The sequence below is a fragment of the Pseudophryne corroboree genome, chromosome 9, assembly GCF_028390025.1.
Source record: "Pseudophryne corroboree isolate aPseCor3 chromosome 9, aPseCor3.hap2, whole genome shotgun sequence".
Lineage (NCBI taxonomy): Eukaryota > Metazoa > Chordata > Amphibia > Anura > Myobatrachidae > Pseudophryne > Pseudophryne corroboree.
The window spans coordinates 89,875,158-89,899,348 of NC_086452.1; the positions used below are offsets into that span (position 1 = coordinate 89,875,158).

The following is a 24,191-nucleotide window of genomic DNA, read 5'->3' on the forward strand; positions in this document are numbered from 1 at the left end:
GACGCTCACAAAGTATTTTTCTATAATAACAGCTGCTTTATTTATCAGGATGGAAGACAACTTACAGAAACATTTATCTTTAGGTATCCCTTTCACTAATCTAGCAGCACTCATCCCTCTATTAGATCGGGCAGGTACCCCACCCACTGGAAAGCAGCACCTTTATAAGCCATAAGCTCATCCCCAGCTGTTTCCTAAGTGGCTGGTGTTACACCCAAGTTTTCTTCTCCCTGAGGTAACTAAAGCACCCCCGTGATGATTAAATAAAAGTGTAGAGCCCCATAATAAATAAAATGAAGAGGGCCCCAGTAATAAATAAGGAGTAGGTTCCCTGTAATAAATAACATAAAGTGTAAAGCTCGTTTGATAAACAATAGAGTAATGACCAGTGACAAATAACGTATATAGTAGGGTCTCCATGCTAAATAACATAAACAGTAGCACCTTTAGGACCATGTTTCAGGTTCCCCCTAGCCGACCAGGCCGACACTGTGTAGGCTTGGCTCGTGCAGAGTATATGCCATTTAGGTGATCTACACTAACAAGGTCTACAGTCAATAGGTCGACCTCTAATGGTCGACATGCATAAGGTCAACAGGATCAAAAGGTCAACAGGGTCATAAGGTCGACCTGGAATAAGTAGACAGTAGAAAATGTCATCAGGGTCAGAATGTCAACATTGAAACAGACGACCCAAAAAAAGGTTGACACAAATGTTTTGGGAGGGGGGTTTTGTCACTTTCCTGCTACAAAAAAAGCCCCATTAGTGTACCGCTTTCCTCGCCATGCTTCGGGCAAGGTGCCTCGCTCCGCTACCGATGTGCTCGGTACAGGTTACTATTCCCGGTCGTAGTCCACATGGATGGTAAAGTATGCAAATGTTGAAAAAAATTATAAAAAAATGTGTGTCGACCATATGTGTATCGACTACTGTCATGACCACCTTTAGAACCTGTTGACATTTTAAACTGTCTACCTTTTACATGTCAACCTTTTGACCATGTCGAGTTAAAGCATGTCAGCCATTAGTGGTCGACCATTTGACTTTAGATTTTTTAGTGTAGATCTATACCCCGGATACCAGAGTATTAATAACCCAATTCTAAGATATGACGCATATAATTCACGCCTTTATATATTGTGTTATCTGTTTCTACACATCAGGAGATCCCTTTCCACTGAATAAAAAAGTATATTTATTATATATAACCTATCATTAAGTCCTTCCTCTATCCTGTGGCTCTAACAAGATATTATTCTATGTCCTCACCTTGCACTGGAGATGGTAACAGGCCCATTCCTCTTTAGGAGATGTTCTAAATCACCGCCACTCGCGTATTCCATCCCAAGGAGTACGTGTTCCTGTTTATGGGAGAAGGAATAGTGTTATTATACATGCCAGGAAAGCCGGGGGGGGGGGGAGGTGGGCCGTGGGGAATGTCATCTTCTGACCAAAATAAGTAAAGATAAATTATATACATTATTAATTTTAAAAAAGTCCTTTACTTCTTTTCTCCTCATGGGAATATAATGTACAGTCAAGGGGAGGACAAGGAGAACAGAGAGAGGACAGGGGACAAAAGGGGCAAAGAAGTATCTTACTATACTGCAGTTTATGGAACATGTTTACACTGAGTTATTAAGTCACAGCAGAAGAATAGGAGTGTATACATATATATGCTTATATGTGTGTTGGTGAGTAGACATTTAGCAATAAAGAGGCAGTCACAGCCGTACCTTGGTCTGGTCAGCGAAGTGGCTGTGAATGAGGAAAGGGCACCCAGATGCAAGTTCTAACACTTTCCTCTCCACAAAGGCCATTTCGGGATCTATCTCTAGCAGTTGTTTCTTGCTCATTATCTTTACCGCCAACAACTGACTGGTGTGCGAGTCTGCTGCCAGCAGGACCTAGAGGAAATATTACAGTGTCAGCCTCATTAACAACACAGGGACATAAAAGCAAATACATTGTTGTCCAACAAGGATTATGTATTTAAGTCTTATTAATGTAAAAGAAAAAAGAAGAAAAAATGCAGATGCACATCCATAGTACCAAGTGCTATTCTGGATAATTACAATGACCTCTGCAATCTAACATAGAACAAAATCAAGGTGCTTGGCATACTTTTTGGCCAATAAATACCAGCCCACCAACCAGCTGGACGGTGACCTCATCTTGTGAGTCCCTAACACTATGATTCAAGTCTGGAGCATGGAACCCGCCAAGCCAGCAAAGCCCAGCAACCGCAAGCCACCACACTAGTGATAGGCTAGAGTGTTCATAAGAAAAATAGATGTGCTAAGGAGTATTACTGTACATATGTGAAAGACAAATTATAAAGTGTTAAACTGGTAAACAAAATACTAACGCATACCTCCCAACATCTGTTTCTGCCCAGTTGAGACCCCCCCAGCGGCAAAGCCACATGTACCATCAAAAGGGGGCATGGCTTGTGGGAAAGGGGTGTGGCTTCACTGCAATGCCGCAATTGTGGGCCACGACTCCCATTTCAGTCACAGTGGGGGCATGCCCAGTGCTCTGTGAGCTGCTGGCCATGCCTAGTCCCTCTGGCTCCTGTGTGTTTTCACTGCTGCTCTATTTTGCACCAAGCAGAGCAGCAGGTGATAGGGGGTCTCCCAACTGCCCCCACCACAGGACACTGCTGCCCGCAGGAGGGACAGCGACACAGACCTAAAAAAAGGGACTGTCCCGTGAAAATCAGGACAGTTGGGAGATATGTTAAAGTGCTAAATTGAGTGTTACAATGTGATGCCCCAATTAGCCAGGCTACACTGACTCAGGGGCCCCGTGCCTCAAGATCACATCCAAGACTGACAAATTGTATAAATTTATTCAGGCCTTACCATAATCGTGCCTTTCCCAATCTGTAGTATGTCTGTGCTAAATACCCATGCTAATTAAAAACACCCTTGGGCAGGTGGGAGGGAGGGGTGCCAATCCTAGCTAAAGGAGTCTCCACCTTCAAATGTAGACAAGTACATAATTTAGAGTGTATGGAAGAGGGGGAGAGACTGGACTGCAAAACCTAATTATACACATGTGTTTATTCAATTTCCCGTGTGGATTACCATATTCCCCTTATTACATCAGACCACGAAAGAATGAAGATGTTAGGTAAGTATTTATTATGGGCACAGCATTGTTTTTTAACTATTATTAGTTATGCTGGCAAGATTTATCTCTTTATAATCAGTGACATGATTGATTATAATAAGGAACATGATTTATGTGTTTAGTCTCAAGCAGTGGCGTAAAAAGGGTCTGAGCATCCTGTGCCAACCCTGCCATCTTTGCGCATAGGGGGCCACACCTGTCACACACCCATACTTATGGCCCTATGCTCAAGGGTATACTTTATTTGTTTAGGCCATAGTTTTTTTTTTAGTTATGGATATGATATGTAATATATTTTTAAAGTATTACCCCGTTATCCAATGACCAGGAGTACACGGAGGGGCCTGGATATTTAAATATGAAAGCCCATCTGATTTATGGTTTGCAAACTGCCTACTAAACCACACTTTAGTATATTTACTGTTTCATTTGCTCTAATAGTTTTAATGACAGAAACTTTGCACCTTGCAGGTTGATGTCAGTGACGTAGCATTGTACAATGTAACGACACATGCCACACATATAAAAGTGCCACATGCAATAAAGGCAGCATTAATTGAAGTTATAACTGATGCTGCACTGAAAAGATAAGAATAAAAGTGGAAATGTACAGTTAATAAAAGGGGTGACTATAGTTGTAGGAGGTCAGACTTTACACTTTTGCACAGTGCGTCTATCTTTCCATGCTTCTATCACCCCACATACTGTCTCCTTATTATACCACAACCACACCACAGAGCACAATGACGTGACACTGTCACTATCACAGCACTATAAATTACATGTGTGATTCCTCCAAAATGGGGATCACTTCACCCTTTACATCTTCCATTTTTACTCATCATCTTATCTGAGGAGCAGGGGAGCTGTGTGCCAGTCTGGCCTCCTTTTACCCCACCTGCTGCAGCTGTGGAGGAGCCGCTAAGAGCCACAGAACTGTCTGTGTGGGTAGAATGGTCATTGCATAGAATGGTGAATCAAAACTGACACTGACTGAAATTGCACGGCAGCCTTGTTCATCTCTAATAACATCCACAATCAGACATATAGTAAATCCCCTGTGACAACTGAAACCTCATTCCTTACCTTCCCAAAAGCACCTTGGCCTAAGTGATGGTAAAACGTCAGTCTCTGGATGGTGCTAGAGACTGCATCTCTTAGGCAGGGGGATGAAGCACTGCTGGTTCCTAATGGAGGGAGAAAAGGGACATGAGACCATTGCAACAACTCCCATAGATTATACTGTAGAACATTAATAAGCTCACATCTTTATTACAGTAGGAAACCAGGGATATGAAGATTTCCATTCAATTATCCTACTTCCTACTGAGTGCTCAGTGCAGTCATACATAGTAATTAATACCGCTTTCACATTGCGTTTAGCGGGTTGCACCTGACACTTGTGCACGGGTCCTTCCTTGGTGTGACCTGCTTGAGACCCCTATCAGACTGGCGGCCCCGACACAGCATATTGCCATGTCAATGATGTCACTGCGTCACATGCGATGGCCTCCAAGTGCCGCCTACACCCATAAAGTGAATGGGTAGAGGGTCGCGTCAGCCCGGCAACCTGTTCACACCGCACAGCAACTTATTATGTGATACGGAGGCACACTGGGGCATTTTATTTCAGGGAACACTGGGGCATATGTGATTTGGGGATACACTGGGACATATTATGTGATTTCAGGGGAACACTGGGGTGTTTGATGTGATTTGGGGCACAGTGTGGAGTATAATGTGTATTGGGGCACATTGTACAATATAATGATAATTGGGGTCAGTGTGCATAGTATGTGAATTGAGAGCACTCTTTTGTGTAGTGGTGGTGGCGGGGAGGGCCCAAAGCATATTTTACACCTGGGCCCACCACCCGCTAGTTCTGTCTCTGGGGAGAAGTAGTTATCAGACTCCACAAAATATACCTTGACCTCATTTTGTAATGCCATCTTCAGAAAGGGGAGGGTGTGCAACAAATAATTACTGGTTTAGTACATTACATGGTCAGAAGATTTGTAATATGGTTGGGTGGAGACTTCATCTGGGGGACACTTCGCTCTCACCCTTATTGGATGAGTATATGAGATGGATGCTAGTAGCTGTTTATTCAACCTACCCTTAATGCTTTTTAAGTTTAAACTGAGAAAGGGGTTGGGGGAGGAGCTTATATACCGCTAGAAAATAGTTATCTCATTAAGTGCTGATGCTTCTATCCCTCATGGTAAGACGTGTCCCCCAGATGAAGGAAAGAGATAATCATGCTTCCATCGTCCTGACCCCAGGTCATTGCTGGGTGACCCCATCATACAGCCCAACAAGAACCTTTGGAATCTTTGCAATCTGTTATGCAATATATAACACCTATCCTTGTGTATCAAGGCCTATTTCCCTATAGATTATAAACTTGCGGGCAGGAACTTCTTACCTCTATGTCTGTCTGTTATTACCCAGTTTTGTTTTATTACTGTTGTTTCCAATTGTATAGCGCAATGGAATTTGCTGCACTATGTAAGAAACTTAATAAATAAATATATCTGATTGAAAGTTAACAATGTTTACGATTAAGGTGGCAATTCTGTATCCTGTATTTTATAATGCAAAATTATGTTGACAAATATTAATGTAAATTAGTGTATAGGTTTCTCTCACCAGAACTGGATTAAAGCAGGGGCAACAGGGGAGGTTGTCCCTGGGCCCCAACACATTAGGGCCCCCCACATACTGCTGTGTCCCCCTGAGCCGGCAGCATGTAGTGTGGTGTGCGCTTGTCCTTCCGGCTGCTGCTCTGGGATTCCGGCCGCCGGCTACTGCTCCTCTGTGATGGTCTAGGGCTGTGAGTGTATCATGCACGAGGGAGGGGTAACGGGGTCTCTGCGAGGTGTGTATGTGTCAAGCACAGGGTGTGAGGGGGGGTACCGGTGTCTCCATGGTGTATGTGTTCTGCACGGCGTGGGGGGTGGTATGTGTGTGTGACACGCACGGGGAGGAAGCGGGATCTCCTTGATGTATGGTGGGTTACACACGAGGGGGCCATTTAGCTTCTAGATATAGGATTTATACTGGAAAACGTGGTTTTGCTTTTTAGACTATTGCCGCTTTACATCTAAAGGTTAAATCGCCAAAATCTCCCGACTGCCTGCAACCCACAGACTTTACATTTAGCCCATAATCTTTACTTCTAATTCACATTAATCAGTATAGCTAAATACTATGCACACTGCAAGTGACTGATGCTTCCTTGTCACTGGCAGCTCCACATTACCCTCTACACATACACTTACATCACCCGCATCCTTATCCTGAGTATCATTACTCTAAACCAGAGCTCTTATTTGTCTCTGATTCCAAAGAGCAGAACTATGGCAAAAACTGATTGCACCATAATACATGTGGTGTAAATGGGGCTTTACCGACACTTGTGGAGAAGATACCATACATAAAAGTTGGGTTGTTATCCATGGGCACAATATTGTACCCTGGATATTATTCAAACCTTATATCAATAAATACAGATATTGTCATTTATAAGCATTCTTGGATTTACAAAAAAGACAAATACCAGTAAATTAAATTATTATGCAAGTAGCTTAGCATGGTGTAAATGAATTCATAGAAATGTATTTTCAGATATTAGTAATAGAGGCCTCAGCACTTGTCTACTATAGTACAGCCTACCAAAATACATTGTGTCTGTATAAAACCAGTTTGTATGTATGGGTTTCACGTACTCTTTCTTTCTGCAGCGCCTTTCACGCTACCATTGCTGGTACTCTCATCTGAGCTGGATGACAACTTTCTAGCTACTCTCTTTCTCTTGATGGAAACTTTCTCACTATCGGAGGAATCAGAGGAAATCCTCCTCTTCCAGACAAAACTGGGCATGATGTTCATATTTTTATTCTCACAGGTGTTGTAATTAATTGAGTTATCTGTCGCTGTCTTCTGTATGGCTCTCTTCTGCATCGCTGTCTACTACTACTGTCGTCTCCAATATGGCCGCCGGCTTCCTCTCTGGTCCAACTGTCATTCTGGCACCAGTGGTTGAATGTAAACAGCTCGGTTGAAATGACGACAGCTGCCCATATCCCTGTGCTACATACATGTTGTATGCTGGATATGTCTATGTGCATGTAACATCAATTGGGAGGCATGTGTGAAATTAGGACTGGACTAAATAGGGGTTTCCTAAATTATGGGGTGGGAGTAATTTTATCAATGCAGACTGATTAGAATAAAATGTATCTTATTGAACTGGGTTTGTCACTTATTAATTTTTTTTATTAAAAAGATTGATTATTTATTTATACATTATTACGTTATTTATATAGCATACACATGTTGGACAGTGCTTCACCGGTAACATTTCAGTTACTGACATCAGCCCCTGTCCCAGTGGAGCTTACAATCTGTATTCCCTATCACAGTGGTTCCCAGGACACCACACAGGTCACATGTCCCAGTCCCCCGGCAGGTGCCCTGTGTATGACCAACTGTCACATGTGACATATCTACAGGTGACCTGGAAACATGAACTGTGTGGGGTCCTGAGGGCCGAGTGTGAGAACCTGCGCCCTATCATATGGACAGTTTATAACAATACCAAATAGTTATTAAAAAGATAAAACACAGGACAAACAGATGTAAAATAAATCCCATTATTTGCACTGAGAGGTGGACACAGATGTGTATTACAGGTTACACTGAAAATGGTGCTCAGTCATGGACCTGTCCCCGCCGGCCGCTCAGAGGTGTCAAAAATAAAATAATAAATAAACATAAAAAAATCACCTAAGCAGCAGGAGCAGCTAAAGCAGTGTCCAGCTCCTTAGGGCGGGTCAGAGGGTGAGGTATAGGGGGGAGGAGCCTGTGCTTCTGACCTGTAACTTTTAGTGCCCCAGCCTCCTCCAGCATCATCTACAGATGCGTCCTTTAACATCGATGCAAGTGATTAGTGGCATAGCAGGTCTCGTGCCTACGCACACTCCCGCTCTGCATTCATTACAATGGGCCTGGAGGGGGGTTGCGAATGTACACGGTATACCCTGATGCATGCGCAATGTGGTACAGCTACTGAACGCTGCTATGTGCAGCAAAGATGTGAAAGGATTTATCTGTATACCCAGCGGTTCCAGTATCCCTCATGTATGAAGAAATAGTTATTTATTTTACACCTGAACTCAGATGAGTCTTATAGTTTAGGTCAGGCATGTCCAAACTGCGGCCCTCCAGCTGTTGTGAAACTACATATCCCAGCATGCCCTGACACAGTTTTGCTATCAGAGAATGCTAAAGCTGTGTCAGGGCATGCTGGGATGTGTAGTTTCTCAACAACTGGAGGGCCGCAGTTTGGACATGCCTGGTTTAGGTAAACATAGTACTCAGTCATTGACGTGGCAATTCTCATAAATGCTGTTATTATTACTGGGATACAAGGTCTCACTTTCCTCAGCATCCTACACTGTGTCCAGCAATGTGCATATCCATTATCATTATCTCTATGTAACCCTATTATAAACCAGGGATAGCATGGTCCTAACTTAGCTAGCTGTAATATTACTCAAAACAACCTATATATAACTGCTAGAGATGAGCAGAACTCAGAAGTCTGGCTGTACATTGGGGGTCATTCTCAGTTGATCGCTGGCTAGCAACTTTTTGCAGCGCTGTGATCAGATAGTCACTGCCTATGGGGGAGTGTATCTTAGCTTTGCGAGTTTGCGAACGCTTTTGCAGCTGACGGCACAAAAAAGTGTTTTACAGTTTCTGAGTAGCTCTGGACTTACTCAGCCGCTGCGATCACTTCAGTCTTTTTGGTCCCAGAATTGACGTCAGACACCCGCCCTGCAAACCTAGTGTACCCAAGTGTGAGTGATGCAGGTGTATATGCAGTATGATCACACTTTGGCTGAATAGGTGTAACTGGGCTGAGACAGGATGTTCTCACATAGAATGTGGACAGGACAGTGGGCTATGCAGCACTGAGCTATTATAGGTCTATTTCCAGGTGTTGTATCTTTTACACTTAGTATAATGTAGGTGCAACTGCACACTGATGATGACTGGTAGCAAGCTAAGCCTATACATACACAAAGGATGTGTACATCTCTCTATACAGCTAATTATACACATTTTTTCTATGCATACAGTTCGGGAGCAACATTTCCCTCCAGCTCTACATCAGGCCCCATGTGTTCATTTCCAAACCATCTGTTTCTTTTGGGAGACCAGAATAACATTGGGACCAACAAACCTGGTGTGGAAGTGGCTGTACCTTTTCTTCAATGTCAGTGCTGCTACATTGGAAGCATCCCAGGTTCCGCTGCATTGGACCAGCTTCTGGCCTCTGGTGAGGAGCAATTTTGGTTTCATTTGTTGGTACAGGATCTGTAGCCTGAAAAATGGCACAAAGGGAGGTTACTCTCACTGCTCCAAAGAGTTTTACCATGCAAGAATACTCTACACTATACTATCTTCATTGTGGCCAGCAACAAATGTACATCCATCATCCACACCAGAGCTGCAATATGATGCCCAAGGCAAGTTTTTGGCTGGTGGCCCCTTAGTACCACTGCTAGTTCCACCTCTGACCCTGCACCCCTTTCCCAGCACCATCACCACTCACCCATAGCAGTCCTCATTTTGGTGCTCCTACCCCCTATATTTTATATAGGAACAGTGTGCACATTCGGCACACATCCCAAAAAGAAGCATGTTCTTGCTGGGAAGGGGCATGGCCACACATTAGTAACCCCAATTTAAAATAAGATTTTACTTACCGATAAATCTATTTCTCGTAGTCCGTAGTGGATGCTGGGGACTCCGTCAGGACCATAGGGGGGATTAGCGGCTCCGCAGGAGACAGGGCACAAAAATAAAGCTTTAGGATCAGGTGGTGTGCACTGGCTCCTCCCCCTATGACCCTCCTCCAAGCCTCAGTTAGGATACTGTGCCCGGACGAGCGTACACAATAAGGAAGGATTTTGAATCCCGGGTAAGACTCATACCAGCCACACCAATCACACCGTACAACTTGTGATCTGAACCCAGTTAACAGTATGACAACGTAGGAGCCTCTGAACAGACGGCTCACAACAATAACAACCCGATTTTTTTGTAACAATAACTATGTACAAGTATTGCAGACAATCCGCACTTGGGATGGGCGCCCAGCATCCACTACGGACTACGAGAAATAGATTTATCGGTAAGTAAAATCTTATTTTCTCTAACGTCCTAGTGGATGCTGGGGACTCCGTCAGGACCATGGGGATTATACCAAAGCTCCCAAACGGGCGGGAGAGTGCGGATGACTCTGCAGCACCGAATGAGAGAACTCCAGGTCCTCTTTAGCCAGGGTATCAAATTTGTAGAATTTTACAAACGTGTTCTCCCCCCGACCACGTAGTTGCTCGGCAGAGTTGTAATGCCGAGACCCCTCGGGCAGCCGCCCAGGATGAGCCCACCTTCCTTGTGGAATGGGCATTTACATATTTTGGCTGTGGCAGGCCTGCCACATAATGTGCAAGCTGAATTGTACTACACATCCAACTAGCAATCGTCTGCTTAGAAGCAAGAGCACCCAGTTTGTTGGGTGCATACAGGATAACAGCAAGTCAGTTTTCCTGACTCCAGCCGTCCTGGAAACCGATATTTTCAGGGCCCTGACAACATCTAGCAACTTGGAGTCCTCCAAGTCCCTAGTAGCCGCAGGTACCACAATAAGCTGGTTCAGGTGAAACGCTGACACCACCTTAGGGAGAAACTGGGGACGAGTCCGCAGCTCTGCCCTGTCCGAATGGACAATCAGATATGGGCTTTTGTGAGACAAAGCCGCCAATTCTGACACTCGCCTGGCCGAGGCCAGGGCCAACATCATGGTCACTTTCCATGTGAGATATTTCAAATCCACAGATTTGAGCGGTTTAAACCAATGTGATTTGAGGAATCCCAGCACTACGTTGAGATCCCACAGTGCCACTGGAGGCACAAAAGGGGGTTGTATATGCAGTACTCCCTTGACAAACTTCTGGACTTCAGGAACTGAAGCCAATTCTTTCTGGAAGAAAATCGACAGGGCCGAAATTTGAACCTTAATGGACCCCAATCTGAGGCCCATAGACACTCCTGTTTGCAGGAAATGCAGGAATCGACCGAGTTGAAATTTCTTCGTGGAGCCTTCCTGGCCTCACACCACGCAACATATTTTCGCCACATGTGGTGATAATGTTGTGCGGTCACGTCCTTCCTGGCTTTGACCATGGTAGGAAAGACCTCTTCCGGAACGCCTTTTTCCCTTAGGATCCGGCGTTCAACCGCCATGCCGTCAAACGCAGCCGCGGTAAGTCTTGGAACAGACATGGTACGTGCTGAAGCAAGTCCCTTCTTAGCGGCAGAGGTCATGAGTCCTCTGTGAGTATCTCTTGAAGTTCCGGGTACCAAGTCCTTCTTGGCCAATCCGGAGCCACGAGTATAGTTCTTACTCCTCTACGTCTTATAATTCTCAATACCTTGGGTATGAGAAGCAGAGGAGGAAACACATACACCGACTGGTACGCCCACGGTGTTACCAGAACGTCCACAGCTATTGCCTGAAAGTCTCTTGACCTGGCGCAATACCTGTCCAGTTTTTTGTTCAGGCTGGACGCCATCATGTACACCTTTGGTCTTTCCCAACGGTTCACAATCATGTGGAAAAACTTCCCGATGAAGTCCCCACTCTCCCGGGTGGAGGTCGTGCCTGCTGAGGAAGTCTGCTTCCCAGTTGCCCGGAATGAAACTGCTGACAGTGCTATCACATGATTTTCCGCCCAGCGAAAAATCCTTGCAGTTTTTGCCATTGCCCTCCTGCTTCTTGTGCCGCCCTGTCTGTTTACGTGGGCGACTGCCGTGATGTTGTCCCACTGGATCAATACCAGCTGACCTTGAAGCAGAGGTCTTGCTAAGCTTAGAGCATCATAAATTGCCCTTAGCTCCAGTATATTTATGTGGAGAAAAGTCTCCAGACTTGATCACACTCCCTGGAAATTTTTTCCCTGTGTGACTGCTCCCCAGCCTCTCAGGCTGGCCTCCGTGGTCACCAGCATCCAATCCTGAATGCCGAATCTGCGTCCCTCTAGAAGATGAGCACTCTGTAACCACCACAGGAGAGACACCCTTGTCCTTGGAGATAGGGTTATCCGCCGATGCATCTGAAGATGCGATCCGGACCATTTGTCCAGCAGATACCACTGAAAAGTTCTTGCGTGGAATCTGCCGAATGGAATCGCTTCGTAATAAGCCACCATTTTTCCCAGGACTCTTGTGCAATGATGCACTGACACTTTTCCTGGTTTTAGGAGGTTCCTGACTAGCTCGGATAACTCCCTGGCTTTCTCCTCCGGGAGAAACACCTTTTTCTGGACTGTGTCCAGAATCATCCCTAGGAACAGCAGACGTGTCGTCGGAAACAACTGCGGTTTTGGAATATTTAGAATCCACCCGTGCTGTCGTAGAACTACTTGAGATAGTGCTACTCCGACCTCCAACTGTTCTCTGGACCTTGCTCTTATCAGGAGGTCGTCCATTTTCTTCGAAGAAGAATCATCATTTCGGGCATTACCTTGGTAAAGACCCGGAGTGCCGTGGACAATCCAAACGGCAGCGTCTGAAACTGATAGTGACAGTTCTGTACCACGAACCTGAGATACCCTTGGTGAGAAGGGCAAATTGGGACATGGAGGTAAGCATCCCTGATGTCCCGGGACACCATATAGTCCCCTTCTTCCTGGTTCGCTATCACTGCTCTGAGTGACTCCATCTTGATTTGAACCTTTGTAAGTGTTCAAATATTTCAGATTTAGAATAGGTCTCACCGAGCCTTCTGGTTTCAGTACCACAATATAGTGTGGAATAATACCCCTTTCCTTGTTGTAGGAGGGGTACTTTGATTATCACCTGCTGGGAATACAGCTTGTGAATTGTTTCCAATACTGGCTCCCTGTCGGAGGGAGACGTTGGTAAAGCAGACTTCAGGAACCTGCGAGGGGAAACGTCTCGACTTTCCAATCTGTACCCCTGGGATACTACTTGTAGGATCCAGGGGTCCTGTACGGCTCCAGCGTCATGCTGAGAACTTGGCAGAAGCGGTGGAAGGCTTCTGTTCCTGGGAATGGGCTGCCTGCTGCAGTCTTCTTCCCTTTCCTCTATCCCTGGGCAGATATGCTTATGGGGACGAAAGGACTGAGGCTGAAAAGACGGTGTCTTTTTCTGCATAGATGTGACTTAGGGTAAAAACGGTGGATTTCCCAGCAGTTGCCGTGGCCACCAGGTCCGATGGACCGACCCCAAATAACTCCTCCCCTTTATACGGCAATACATCTTTGTGCCGTTTGGAATCTGCATCACCTGACCACTGTCGTGTCCATAAACATCTTTTGGCAGATATGGACATCGCACTTACTCTTGATGCCAGAGTGCAAATATCCCTCTGTGCATCTCGCATATATAGAAATGCATTCTTTAAATGCTCTATAGTAAATAAAATACTGTCCCTGTCAAGGGTATCAATATTTTCAGTCAGGGAATCCGACCAAGCCACCCCCGCGCTGCACATCCAGGCTGAGGCGATCGCTGGTCGCAGTATAACACCAGTATGTGTGTATATACTTTTTAGGATATTTTCCAGCCTCCTATCAGCTGGCTCCTTGAGGGCGGCCGTATCTGGCGACGGTACCGCCACTTGTTTTGATAAGCGTGTGAGCGCCTTATCCACCCTAAGGGGTGTTTCCCAACGCGCCCTAACTTCTGGCGGGAAAGGGTATACCGCCAATAATTTTCTATCGGGGGAACCCCGCGCCTCATCACACACTTCATTTAATTTATCTGATTCAGGAAAAACTATAGGTAGTTTTTCCACACCCCACATAATACCCTTTTTTGTGGTACTTGTAGTATCAGAAATATGTAACACCTCCTTCATTGCCCTTAACAAGTAACGTGTGGCCCTAAAGGAAAATACGTTTGTTTCTTCACCGTCGACACTGGAGTCAGTGTCCGTGTCTGTGTCTGTGTCGACCGACTGAGGTAAAATGGGCATTATAACGTCCCTGACGGTGTTTTAGACGCCTGGACAGATACTAATATGTTTGCCGGCCGTCTCATGTCGTCAATCGACTTGCAGCGTGTTGACATTATCACGTAATTCCTTAAATAAGCCATCTATTCCGGTGTCGACTCCCTAGAGAGTGACATCACCATTACAGACAATTTGCTCCGCCTCCCAACATCGTCCTCATACATGTCGACACACACGTACCGACACACAGCACACACACAGGGAATGCTCTGATAGAGGACAGGACCCACTAGCCCTTTGGGGAGACAGAGGGAGAGTTTGCCAGCACACACCAAAAACGCTATAATTATACAGGGACAACCTTTATATAAGTGCTTTTCCCTTATAGCATTTTAATATATGTAGTCATATCGCCAAATCAGTGCCCCCCCTCTCTGTTTTAACCCTGTTTCTGTAGTGCAGTGCAGGGGAGAGCCTGGGAGCCTTCCCACCAGCATTTCTGTGAGGGAAAATGGCGCTGTGTGCTGAGGAGAATAGGCCCCGCCCCCTTTTCGGCGGGCTTCTTCTCCCGTTTTTCTGAGACCTGGCAGGGGTTAAATACATCCATATAGCCCCCAGGGGCTATATGTGATGTATTTTTAACCATAAAAAAGGTATTATACATTGCTGCCCAGGGCGCCCCCCCAGCGCCCTGCACCCTCCGTGACCGCTGTGTGAAGTGTGCTGACAACAATGGCGCACAGCTGCAGTGCTGTGCGCTACCTCAGGAAGACTGAAAAGTCTTCTGCCGCCTGCTTCTGGACCTCTTCCATCTTCGGCATCTGCAAGGGGGGTCGGCGGCGCGGCTCCGGGACGAACCCCAGGGTGAGACCTGTGTTCCGACTCCCTCTGGAGCTAATGGTGTCCAGTAGCCTAAGAAGCCAATCCATCCTGCACGCAGGTGAGTTCACTTCTCTCCCCTAAGTCCCTCGATGCAGTGAGCCTGTTGCCAGCAGGACTCACTGAAAATAAAAAACCTAAAAACTTTTTCTAAGCAGCTCTTTAGGAGAGCCACCTAGATTGCACCCTGCTCGGACGGGCACAAAAACCTAACTGAGGCTTGGAGGAGGGTCATAGGGGGAGGAGCCAGTGCACACCACCTGATCCTAAAGCTTTATTTTTGTGCCCTGTCTCCTGCGGAGCCGCTAATCCCCCCTATGGTCCTGACGGAGTCCCCAGCATTTACTAGGACGTTAGAGAAATTAGGCCACAAAGCTGTGCAACTTTATTTACATTTTATCATGCGATAGTGTCCTTTATTCATGTTATATCACACAGTAGTACCACTATACTTTATATGTTACGCCTCACAGTAGTGCCCCTTATTCACATTACACCACATCATATTGCTCTTTATTCACATTACACCACACAGTAGTGCCCTTTCTATACATTAAGTCACACAATACAGCACCTTATACACATAATGCCACACATTAGTAATGCATTTATACACAAAATACCAAACAGAAATGCTCCTAACACATGACTCACATTATTAATATCCTTATAAACATAATGCGCCTTACACATGATGCCAACCTATATTAATGCCCTTATACATATAATGTCCCATACACATATGCCGCACATATTTAATGCATTTATACACATGACACACATAATGCACATTACACATATGCCGAACACTATTGCACAACCAACTCACCAGCACACACGGCTGCTAATACTGTGACCTCTACCGCTGCTTGGATACAGATGTGTCCTCATACATCTTACCTCAATATGCCATGCAGAAGGAGATGCCTTTTTTGCCGAAAAGTCAAGCACCTTTTTTGCCGAAAATGCATCTTATTTGCATAGCTATATGGCTAGGATGAACAAGCAGCTTTTGTTGATTAAAATGATATGCAACATACCTATGTTCTGTGTGTGGCTGTATCTGCATACAAAATGCTACGTGACAGTGATTTCCAGGAATACACTGTAATGAAGCATTTCATATCCAGATACCGTCACACACAGAATATAGGCATGCCGCATATCATTTTAATCAGCATAAGCATTTGCCTAGTTTGCCTATGCCTAGGGCTGGCTCTGATCCACACATTATTACAACACAAAGTACATGTACAGTGCATGTAATGACTCATTTACCAGTGGCAAAGATCCTAAAGGTGAGTACACACTAGAGCAACGGGGATTCGGTCCGACTTCGGAACGAATCCCCGTCAGCCCTAGATTGTGTGTACACACTGAGGAGATGCTAATGAAGGTCGGAACAAACGTGTTCCGTCCTCCATTGGCATGATACAGGACTCTAGCGACAACACTTGATTTTATGTGCAGCACAAAGAACCAAGCGTACATCGCTAGCGTCCGCGGGAGTGCGCAATCCCCTGTACACACTGAGCGATGTAGATAATGTTGTTATGAAACGGCATATTGTGCCGACATCTCTGTAGTGTGTACCCAGCTTAAGTCTTATAAAACCAATGCAGAAACTTACAAGGCTGTTAGGTACAGGGCACTCTCAGTAGCTTCAATACAGGAAACTTGGCGTCTTGTCTGGATCTGGATCAAGCATGTACCCTGTGGATGGATAGAGATACAGTACATGCATAAAAATTGCCCTAGACATAACAGGGCCAATGCAGAGTTGAGCACAGGTCGGCCATAATTGTTATCACATTGCACAGAACTAAATTATATTTTTGATCCTATCCGTACACTTGGTTTCTAAGCTGTCATTACCATCAGTGCGCACTTGTACCAGTCATTTTCTTGCTGCAAAAGATACGTCTGAAAACGTACAACTTTACATAGCCCTAAGCTTTGCCTGGGTGAGAACAATCTGTTACAGCCCAGTTACGTCCCTTCAGCTGAAAGTGGATTAGTGCCTGAGTTATATATGATTCTGTGCCTGAGTTGTGTATGACTCTGCATCACCTGTAGTTATGAAGGTTTGGTTCCAGACCATGGGGGTAATTCAGACCTGATCGCTCGCTAGCTAATTTTTGCAGTCCTGCGTTCGTATATTCGCCGCCCACCGGGGACTGTATTTTAGCTGTGCAAGTGTGCGATCTCATGTGCAGCCGTGCGGTACAAAAAAACTTTGTGCAGTTTCTGAATTGCCTAGGACTTACTCAGCCGCTGCGATCACTTCAGCCTGTCCGAGGCCGGAATTTACGTCAGACACCCACAATGCAAACGCTTGGACACGCCTGCGTTTTTCCAACCACTCCCTGAAAACGGTCAGTTGCCACCCACAAACGCCCTCTTCCTGTCAATCTCCTTGTGATCGGTTGTGCGAATGGATTCTTCGTAAAACCCATCGCACAGCACCGATCCGCTTTGTACCTGTGCGACGCGCCTGCGCATTGTGGTGCATACGCATGCGCAGTTCTGACCTAATCACAGCACTGCAAAAAACGTTAGCGAGCGATCAGGTCTGAATTACCCCCCATGTGCAGTGCGTAAACACACAAAACACAAGGGCTTGTGATCACCTCTATATTGGCCCATCATGTGTGCATATTAATTTCACCCCATACCACAAGTGCCAGCATGGTCGGACATTAAGGGCTTGCTGGCACATTTGCCCCCACTATAAAGGAAGTATATATATATATATATATATATATATATATATAGTCCAGATTAAGAACCCGCACTCAATGCTGACAAAATAATTAATGAGAGGGTGCCCTCAGCAAATAAATAATGCAGTAGAAAACAAGAAGACTGCGGCACTCCAAATGCAAAAAAATAAGAATTTACTTACCGATAATTCTATTTCTCGGAGTCCGTAGTGGATGCTGGGGTTCCTGAAAGGACCATGGGGAATAGCGGCTCCGCAGGAGACAGGGCACAAAAGTAAAGCTTTCCGATCAGGTGGTGTGCACTGGCTCCTCCCCCTATGACCCTCCTCCAAGCCAGTTAGGTACTGTGCCCAGACGAGCGTACACAATAAGGGAGGAATTTTGAATCCCGGGTAAGACTCATACCAGCCACACCAATCACACCGTACAACTTGTGATCAAAACCAGTTAACAGTATGATAACAGAGGAGCCTCTGAAAGATGGCTTCTTAACAATAACCCGAATTAGTTAACAATAACTATGTACAATTATTGCAGATAATCCGCACTTGGGATGGGCGCCCAGCATCCACTACGGACTCCGAGAAATAGAATTATCGGTAAGTAAATTCTTATTTTCTCTATCGTCCTAGTGGATGCTGGGGTTCCTGAAAGGACCATGGGGATTATACCAAAGCTCCCAAACGGGCGGGAGAGTGCGGATGACTCTGCAGCACCGAATGAGAGAACTCCAGGTCCTCCTTAGCCAGAGTATCAAATTTGTAAAATTTTACAAACGTGTTCTCCCCTGACCACGTAGCTGCTCGGCAAAGTTGTAATGCCGAGACCCCTCGGGCAGCCGCCCAAGATGAGCCCACCTTCCTTGTGGAGTGGGCCTTTACAGATTTAGGCTGTGGCAGGCCTGCCACAGAATGTGCAAGTTGGATTGTGCTACAGATCCAACGAGCAATCGTCTGCTTAGACGCAGGAGCACCCATCTTGTTGGGTGCATACAATATAAACAACGAGTCAGATTTTCTGACTCCAGCTGTCCTTGCAATATATATTTTTAATGCTCTGACAACGTCCAGTAACTTGGAGTCCTCCAAGTCACTTGTAGCCGCAGGCACTACAATAGGCTGGTTCAGATGAAATGCTGACACCACCTTAGGGAGAAAATGCGGACGAGTCCGCAGTTCTGCCCTGTCCGAATGGAAAATCAGATATGGGCTTTTGTAAGATAAAGCTGCCAGTTCTGACACTCTCCTGGCCGAAGCCAGGGCTAGTAACATGGTCACTTTCCATGTGAGATATTTTAAATCCACCTTTTTTAGTGGTTCAAACCAATGAGATTTTAGAAATTCCAAAACCACATTGAGATCCCACGGTGCCACTGGAGGCACCACAGGAGGCTGTATATGCAGCACTCCCTTAACAAAAGTCTGGACTTCAGGAACTGAAGCCAATTCTTTTTGAAAGAAAATCGACAGGGCCGAAATTTGAACCTTAATAGATCCCAATTTGAGACCCATAGACAATCCTGATTGCAGGAAATGTAGGAATCGACCCAGTTGAAATTCCTCCGTCGGAGCACTCCGATCCTCGCACCACGCAACATATCTTCGCCAAATGCGGTGATAGTGTTGCACGGTTACTTCCTTCCTTGCTTTAATCAAAGTAGGAATGACTTCTTCCGGCATGCCTTTTTCCTTTAGGATCCGGCGTTCAACCGCCATGCCGTCAAACGCAGCCGCGGTAAGTCTTGAAACAGACAGGGACCCTGCTGAAGCAAGTCCCTCCTTAGAGGTAGAGGCCACGGATCTTCCGTGATCATCTCTTGAAGTTCCGGGTACCAAGTCCTTCTTGGCCAATCCGGAACCACTAGTATCGTTCTTACGCCTCTTTGCCGTATAATTCTCAATACTTTTGGTATGAGAGGCAGAGGAGGAAACACATACACCGACTGGTACACCCAAGGCGTTACCAGCGCGTCCACAGCTATTGCCTGCGGATCTCTTGACCTGGCGCAATACCTGTCCAGTTTTTTGTTGAGGCGAGACGCCATCATGTTCACCATTGGTCTTTCCCAACGGGTTACCAGCATGTGGAAGACTTCCGGATGAAGTCCCCACTCTCCCGGGTGAAGGTCGTGTCTGCTGAGGAAGTCTGCTTCCCAGTTGTCCACTCCCGGGATGAACACTGCTGACAGTGCTATCACATGATTCTCTGCCCAGCGAAGAATCCTTGCAGCTTCTGCCATTGCACTCCTGCTTCTTGTGCCGCCCTGTCTGTTCACATGGGCGACTGCCGTGATGTTGTCCGACTGGATCAACACCGGTTTTCCTTGAAGCAGAGGTTCTGCCTGGCTTAGAGCATTGTAGATTGCTCTTAGTTCCAGAATGTTTATGTGAAGAGACGTTTCCAGGCTCGTCCACACTCCCTGGAAGTTTCTTCCTTGTGTGACTGCTCCCCAGCCTCTCAGGCTGGCGTCCGTGGTCACCAGGATCCAATCCTGTATGCCGAATCTGCGGCCCTCCAATAGATGAGCACTCTGCAACCACCACAGAAGAGATACCCTTGTCCTTGGAGACAGGGTTATCCGCTGGTGCATCTGAAGATGCGACCCTGACCATTTGTCTAACAGATCCCTCTGGAAAATTCGTGCATGGAATCTGCCGAATGGAATTGCTTCGTAAGAAGCCACCATTTTTCCCAGGACTCTTGTGCATTGATGTACAGACACCTTTCCTGGTTTTAGGAGGTTCCTGACAAGCTCGGACAACTCCTTGGCTTTTTCCTCCGGGAGAAAAACCTTTTTCTGAACCGTGTCCAGAATCATCCCTAGGAACAGCAGACGAGTTGTCGGCATTAACTGGGATTTTGGAATATTCAGAATCCAGCCGTGCTGTTTTAGCACTTCTTGAGACAGTGCTAATCCCCTCTCTAGCTGTTCTCTGGACCTTGCCCTTATTAGGAGATCGTCCAAGTATGGGATAATTAATACGCCTTTTCTTCGAAGAAGAATCATCATCTCGGCCATTACCTTTGTAAAGACCCGAGGTGCCGTGGACAATCCGAACGGCAGCGTCTGAAACTGATAGTGACAGTTTTGTACAACGAACCTGAGGTACCCCTGGTGTGAGGGGTAAATTGGAACGTGGAGGTACGCATCCTTGATGTCCAAGGACACCATAAAGTCCCCTTCTTCCAGGTTCGCTATCACTGCTCTGAGTGACTCCATTTTGAACTTGAACTTCTTTATGTACAGGTTCAAGGACTTCAGATTTAGAATAGGTCTTACCGAGCCGTCCGGCTTCAGTACCACAAATAGAGTGGAATAATACCCCTTTCCCTGTTGTAGAAGAGGTACCTTGACTATCACCTGCTGAGAGTACAGCTTGTGAATGGCTTCCAAAACCGTCTCCCTTTCGGAGGGGGACGTTGGTAAAGCAGACTTCAGGAAACGGCGAGGCGGATCTGTCTCTAGTTCCAACCTGTACCCCTGAGATATTATCTGCAGGATCCAGGGATCTACCTGCGAGTGAGCCCACTGCGCGCTGAAATGCTTGAGACGACCGCCCACCGCCCCCGAGTTCGCTTGAGAAGCCCCAGCGTCATGCTGAGGCTTTTGTAGAAGCGGGGGAGGGCTTCTGTTCCTGGGAAGGAGCTGCCTGTTGGTGTCTCTTCCCCCTTCCTCTGCCTCGTGGCAGATATGAATATCCCTTTGCTCTCTTGTTTTTAAAGGAACGAAAGGACTGCGGTTGAAAAGTCGGTGTCTTTTTCTGTTGGGGAGTAGCTTGAGGTAAAAAGGTGGATTTCCCGGCTGTAGCCGTGGCCACCAAATCTGATAGACCGACTCCAAATAACTCCTCCCCTTTATACGGCAAAACTTCCATATGCCGTTTTGAGTCCGCATCGCCTGACCACTGTCGCGTCCATAAACTTCTTCTGGCCGAAATGGACATAGCACTTACCCGTGATGCCAGTGTGCAGATATCCCTCTGTGCATCACGCATATAAAGAAATGCATCCTTTATTTGCTCTAAAGACAGTAAAACATTGTCCCTATCCAGGGTATCAATATTTTCAATCAGGGACTCTGACCAAACTACTCCAGCACTGCACATCCAGGCTGACGCTATAGCTGGTCGTAGTATAACACCTGTATGTGTGTATATACTTTTTTGGATATTTTCCATCCTCCTATCTGTTGGATCTTTAAGTGCGGCCGTCTCAGGAGAGGGTAACGCCACTTGTTTAGATAAGCGTGTGAGCGCCTTATCCACCCTAGGAGGTGTTTCCCAGCGCGCCCTAACCTCTGACGGGAAAGGGTATAAAGCTAATAACTTCTTTGAAATTAGCATCTTTTTATCGGGGGCAACCCACGCTTCATCACATACATCATTTAGTTCTTCTGATTCAGGAAAAACTATAGGTAGTTTTTTCACACCCCACATAATACCCTGTTTAGTGGTACCAGTAGTATCAGCTAAATGTAACGCCTCCTTCATTGCCAAAATCATATAACGTGTGGCCCTACTGGAAAATACGGTTGATTCGTCACCGTCGCCACTGGAATCAGTGCCTGTGTCTGGGTCTGTGTCGACCGACTGAGGCAAAGGGCGTTTTACAGCCCCTGACGGTGTTTGAGGCGCCTGGACAGGCACTAACTGATTGTCCGGCCGTCTCATGTCGACAAACGACTGCTTTAGCGTGTTGACACTATCCCGTAATTCCATAAATAAAGGCATCCATTCTGGTGTCGACCCCCTAGGAGGTGACATCCCCATATTTGGCAATTGCTCCGCCTCCACACCAATATCGTCCTCATACATGTCGACACACACGTACCGACACACAGCAGACACACAGGGAATGCTCTTAACGAAGACAGGACCCCACTAGCCCTTTGGGGAGACAGAGGGAGAGTTTGCCAGCACACACCAAAAGCGCTATATATGACAGGGATAGCCTTATAATAAGTGCTCCCTGTATAGCTGCTTTTATAATATAATTTTTGCCACTATTTTGCCCCCCCTCTCTTGTTTTACCCTGTTTCTGTAGTGCAGTGCAGGGGAGAGACCTGGGAGCCGTCCTGACCAGCGGAGCTGTGTAAGGAAAATGGCGCTGTGTGCTGAGGAGATAGGCCCCGCCCCTTTTCCGGCGGGCTCGTCTCCCGCTCTTTAGTGTATTCTGGCAGGGGTTAAATATCTCCATATAGCCCCGGAGGCTATATGTGAGGTATTTTTTAGCCAAATAGGTTTTCATTTGCCTCCCAGGGCGCTCCCCTCCCAGCGCCCTGCACCCTCAGTGACTGCCGTGTGAAGTGTGCTGAGAGGAAAATGGCGCACAGCTGCAGTGCTGTGCGCTACCTTTAGAAGACTGAGGAGTCTTCTGCCGCCGATTCTGGACCTCTTCATGTTTCAGCATCTGCAAGGGGGCCGGCGGCGAGGCTCCGGTGACCATCCAGGCTGTACCTGTGATCGTCCCTCTGGAGCTGATGTCCAGTAGCCAAGAAGCCAATCCATCCTGCACGCAGGTGAGTTCACTTCTTCTCCCCTAAGTCCCTCGTTGCAGTGATCCTCACTGTAAAATAAAAAACCTAAGCTAAACTTTCTCTAAGCAGCTCTTTAGGAGAGCCACCTAGATTGCACCCTTCTCGGCCGGGCACAAAAATCTAACTGGCTTGGAGGAGGGTCATAGGGGGAGGAGCCAGTGCACACCACCTGATCGGAAAGCTTTACTTTTGTGCCCTGTCTCCTGCGGAGCCGCTATTCCCCATGGTCCTTTCAGGAACCCCAGCATCCACTAGGACGATAGAGAAAGTATATTAGTTTAAAATATCATGACAGCACTGCATCAGGCAACGTTTCGGTACTCGCAGGTACCGTTTTCAAGCCACATGCTGTCTAGCTGAAACACAACAAACAGAACAAACAGAAAAGACAAAAGTCACTTACCTAAATACCCCCCGCCGCTGTAGGAAGCCGGGGTGCGGCAGCGTTCCACGTGGCATCCGTCCACTGCGGGCGCTGACCAATGACGTCATGCCGCTGGCGGCGGCGGTGATCCGGGCGGACGTCTTGCGTTGCCTGGCAACCGGACGCCGCAGCTGTGTCGCCTCCCCGGCCTCCCACAGTGGCTGAAGGAAACAGACAAATCATATATAATGTTACTGTCAACAAGGAATCGTGGGGAAAAAACATATGCATGCTAAAATAAATACATGCACAAATATGGGCATGTATTTATTTTAGCATGCATATGTTTTTTCCCCACGATTCCTTGTGTCTCTACATGTGTCTCTACATTTCAGCCACTCTCAGCCAATCTGCATCCACTGCCATAGAAACAGCTTGCCTGAGAGTCAGAAAACTCTGGGTGGTAACAGGGAAGTTGCTAGCTAGAAGCGGGCATGTCG

General features: G+C 46.4%; 1 protein-coding gene across 2 annotated transcripts in view; it reads right to left on the minus strand.

The window, feature by feature from the left end:
- Positions 1-23,965, minus strand: part of LOC134957587 (protein kinase C delta type-like) — a 54,842-nt gene extending 30,877 nt beyond the window's left edge. The window contains exons 1-6 of one of the 2 annotated variants that reach the window (XM_063939592.1): positions 23,731-23,965; positions 16,699-16,781; positions 9,408-9,527; positions 4,223-4,323; positions 1,738-1,908; positions 1,271-1,362 (exon numbers count right to left, since the gene is read on the minus strand). In XM_063939592.1, the coding sequence (XP_063795662.1) occupies positions 1,271-1,362; positions 1,738-1,857 (212 nt within the window). In that variant the 5' untranslated portion in view covers positions 1,858-1,908; positions 4,223-4,323; positions 9,408-9,527; positions 16,699-16,781; positions 23,731-23,965. Of the gene's footprint in view, positions 1-1,270; positions 1,363-1,737; positions 1,909-4,222; positions 4,324-9,386; positions 9,528-16,698; positions 16,782-23,730 lie in introns of both variants that reach the window. The other variant, XM_063939591.1, reaches the window with a different exon arrangement.
- Positions 23,966-24,191: the final 226 nt, after the last annotated feature.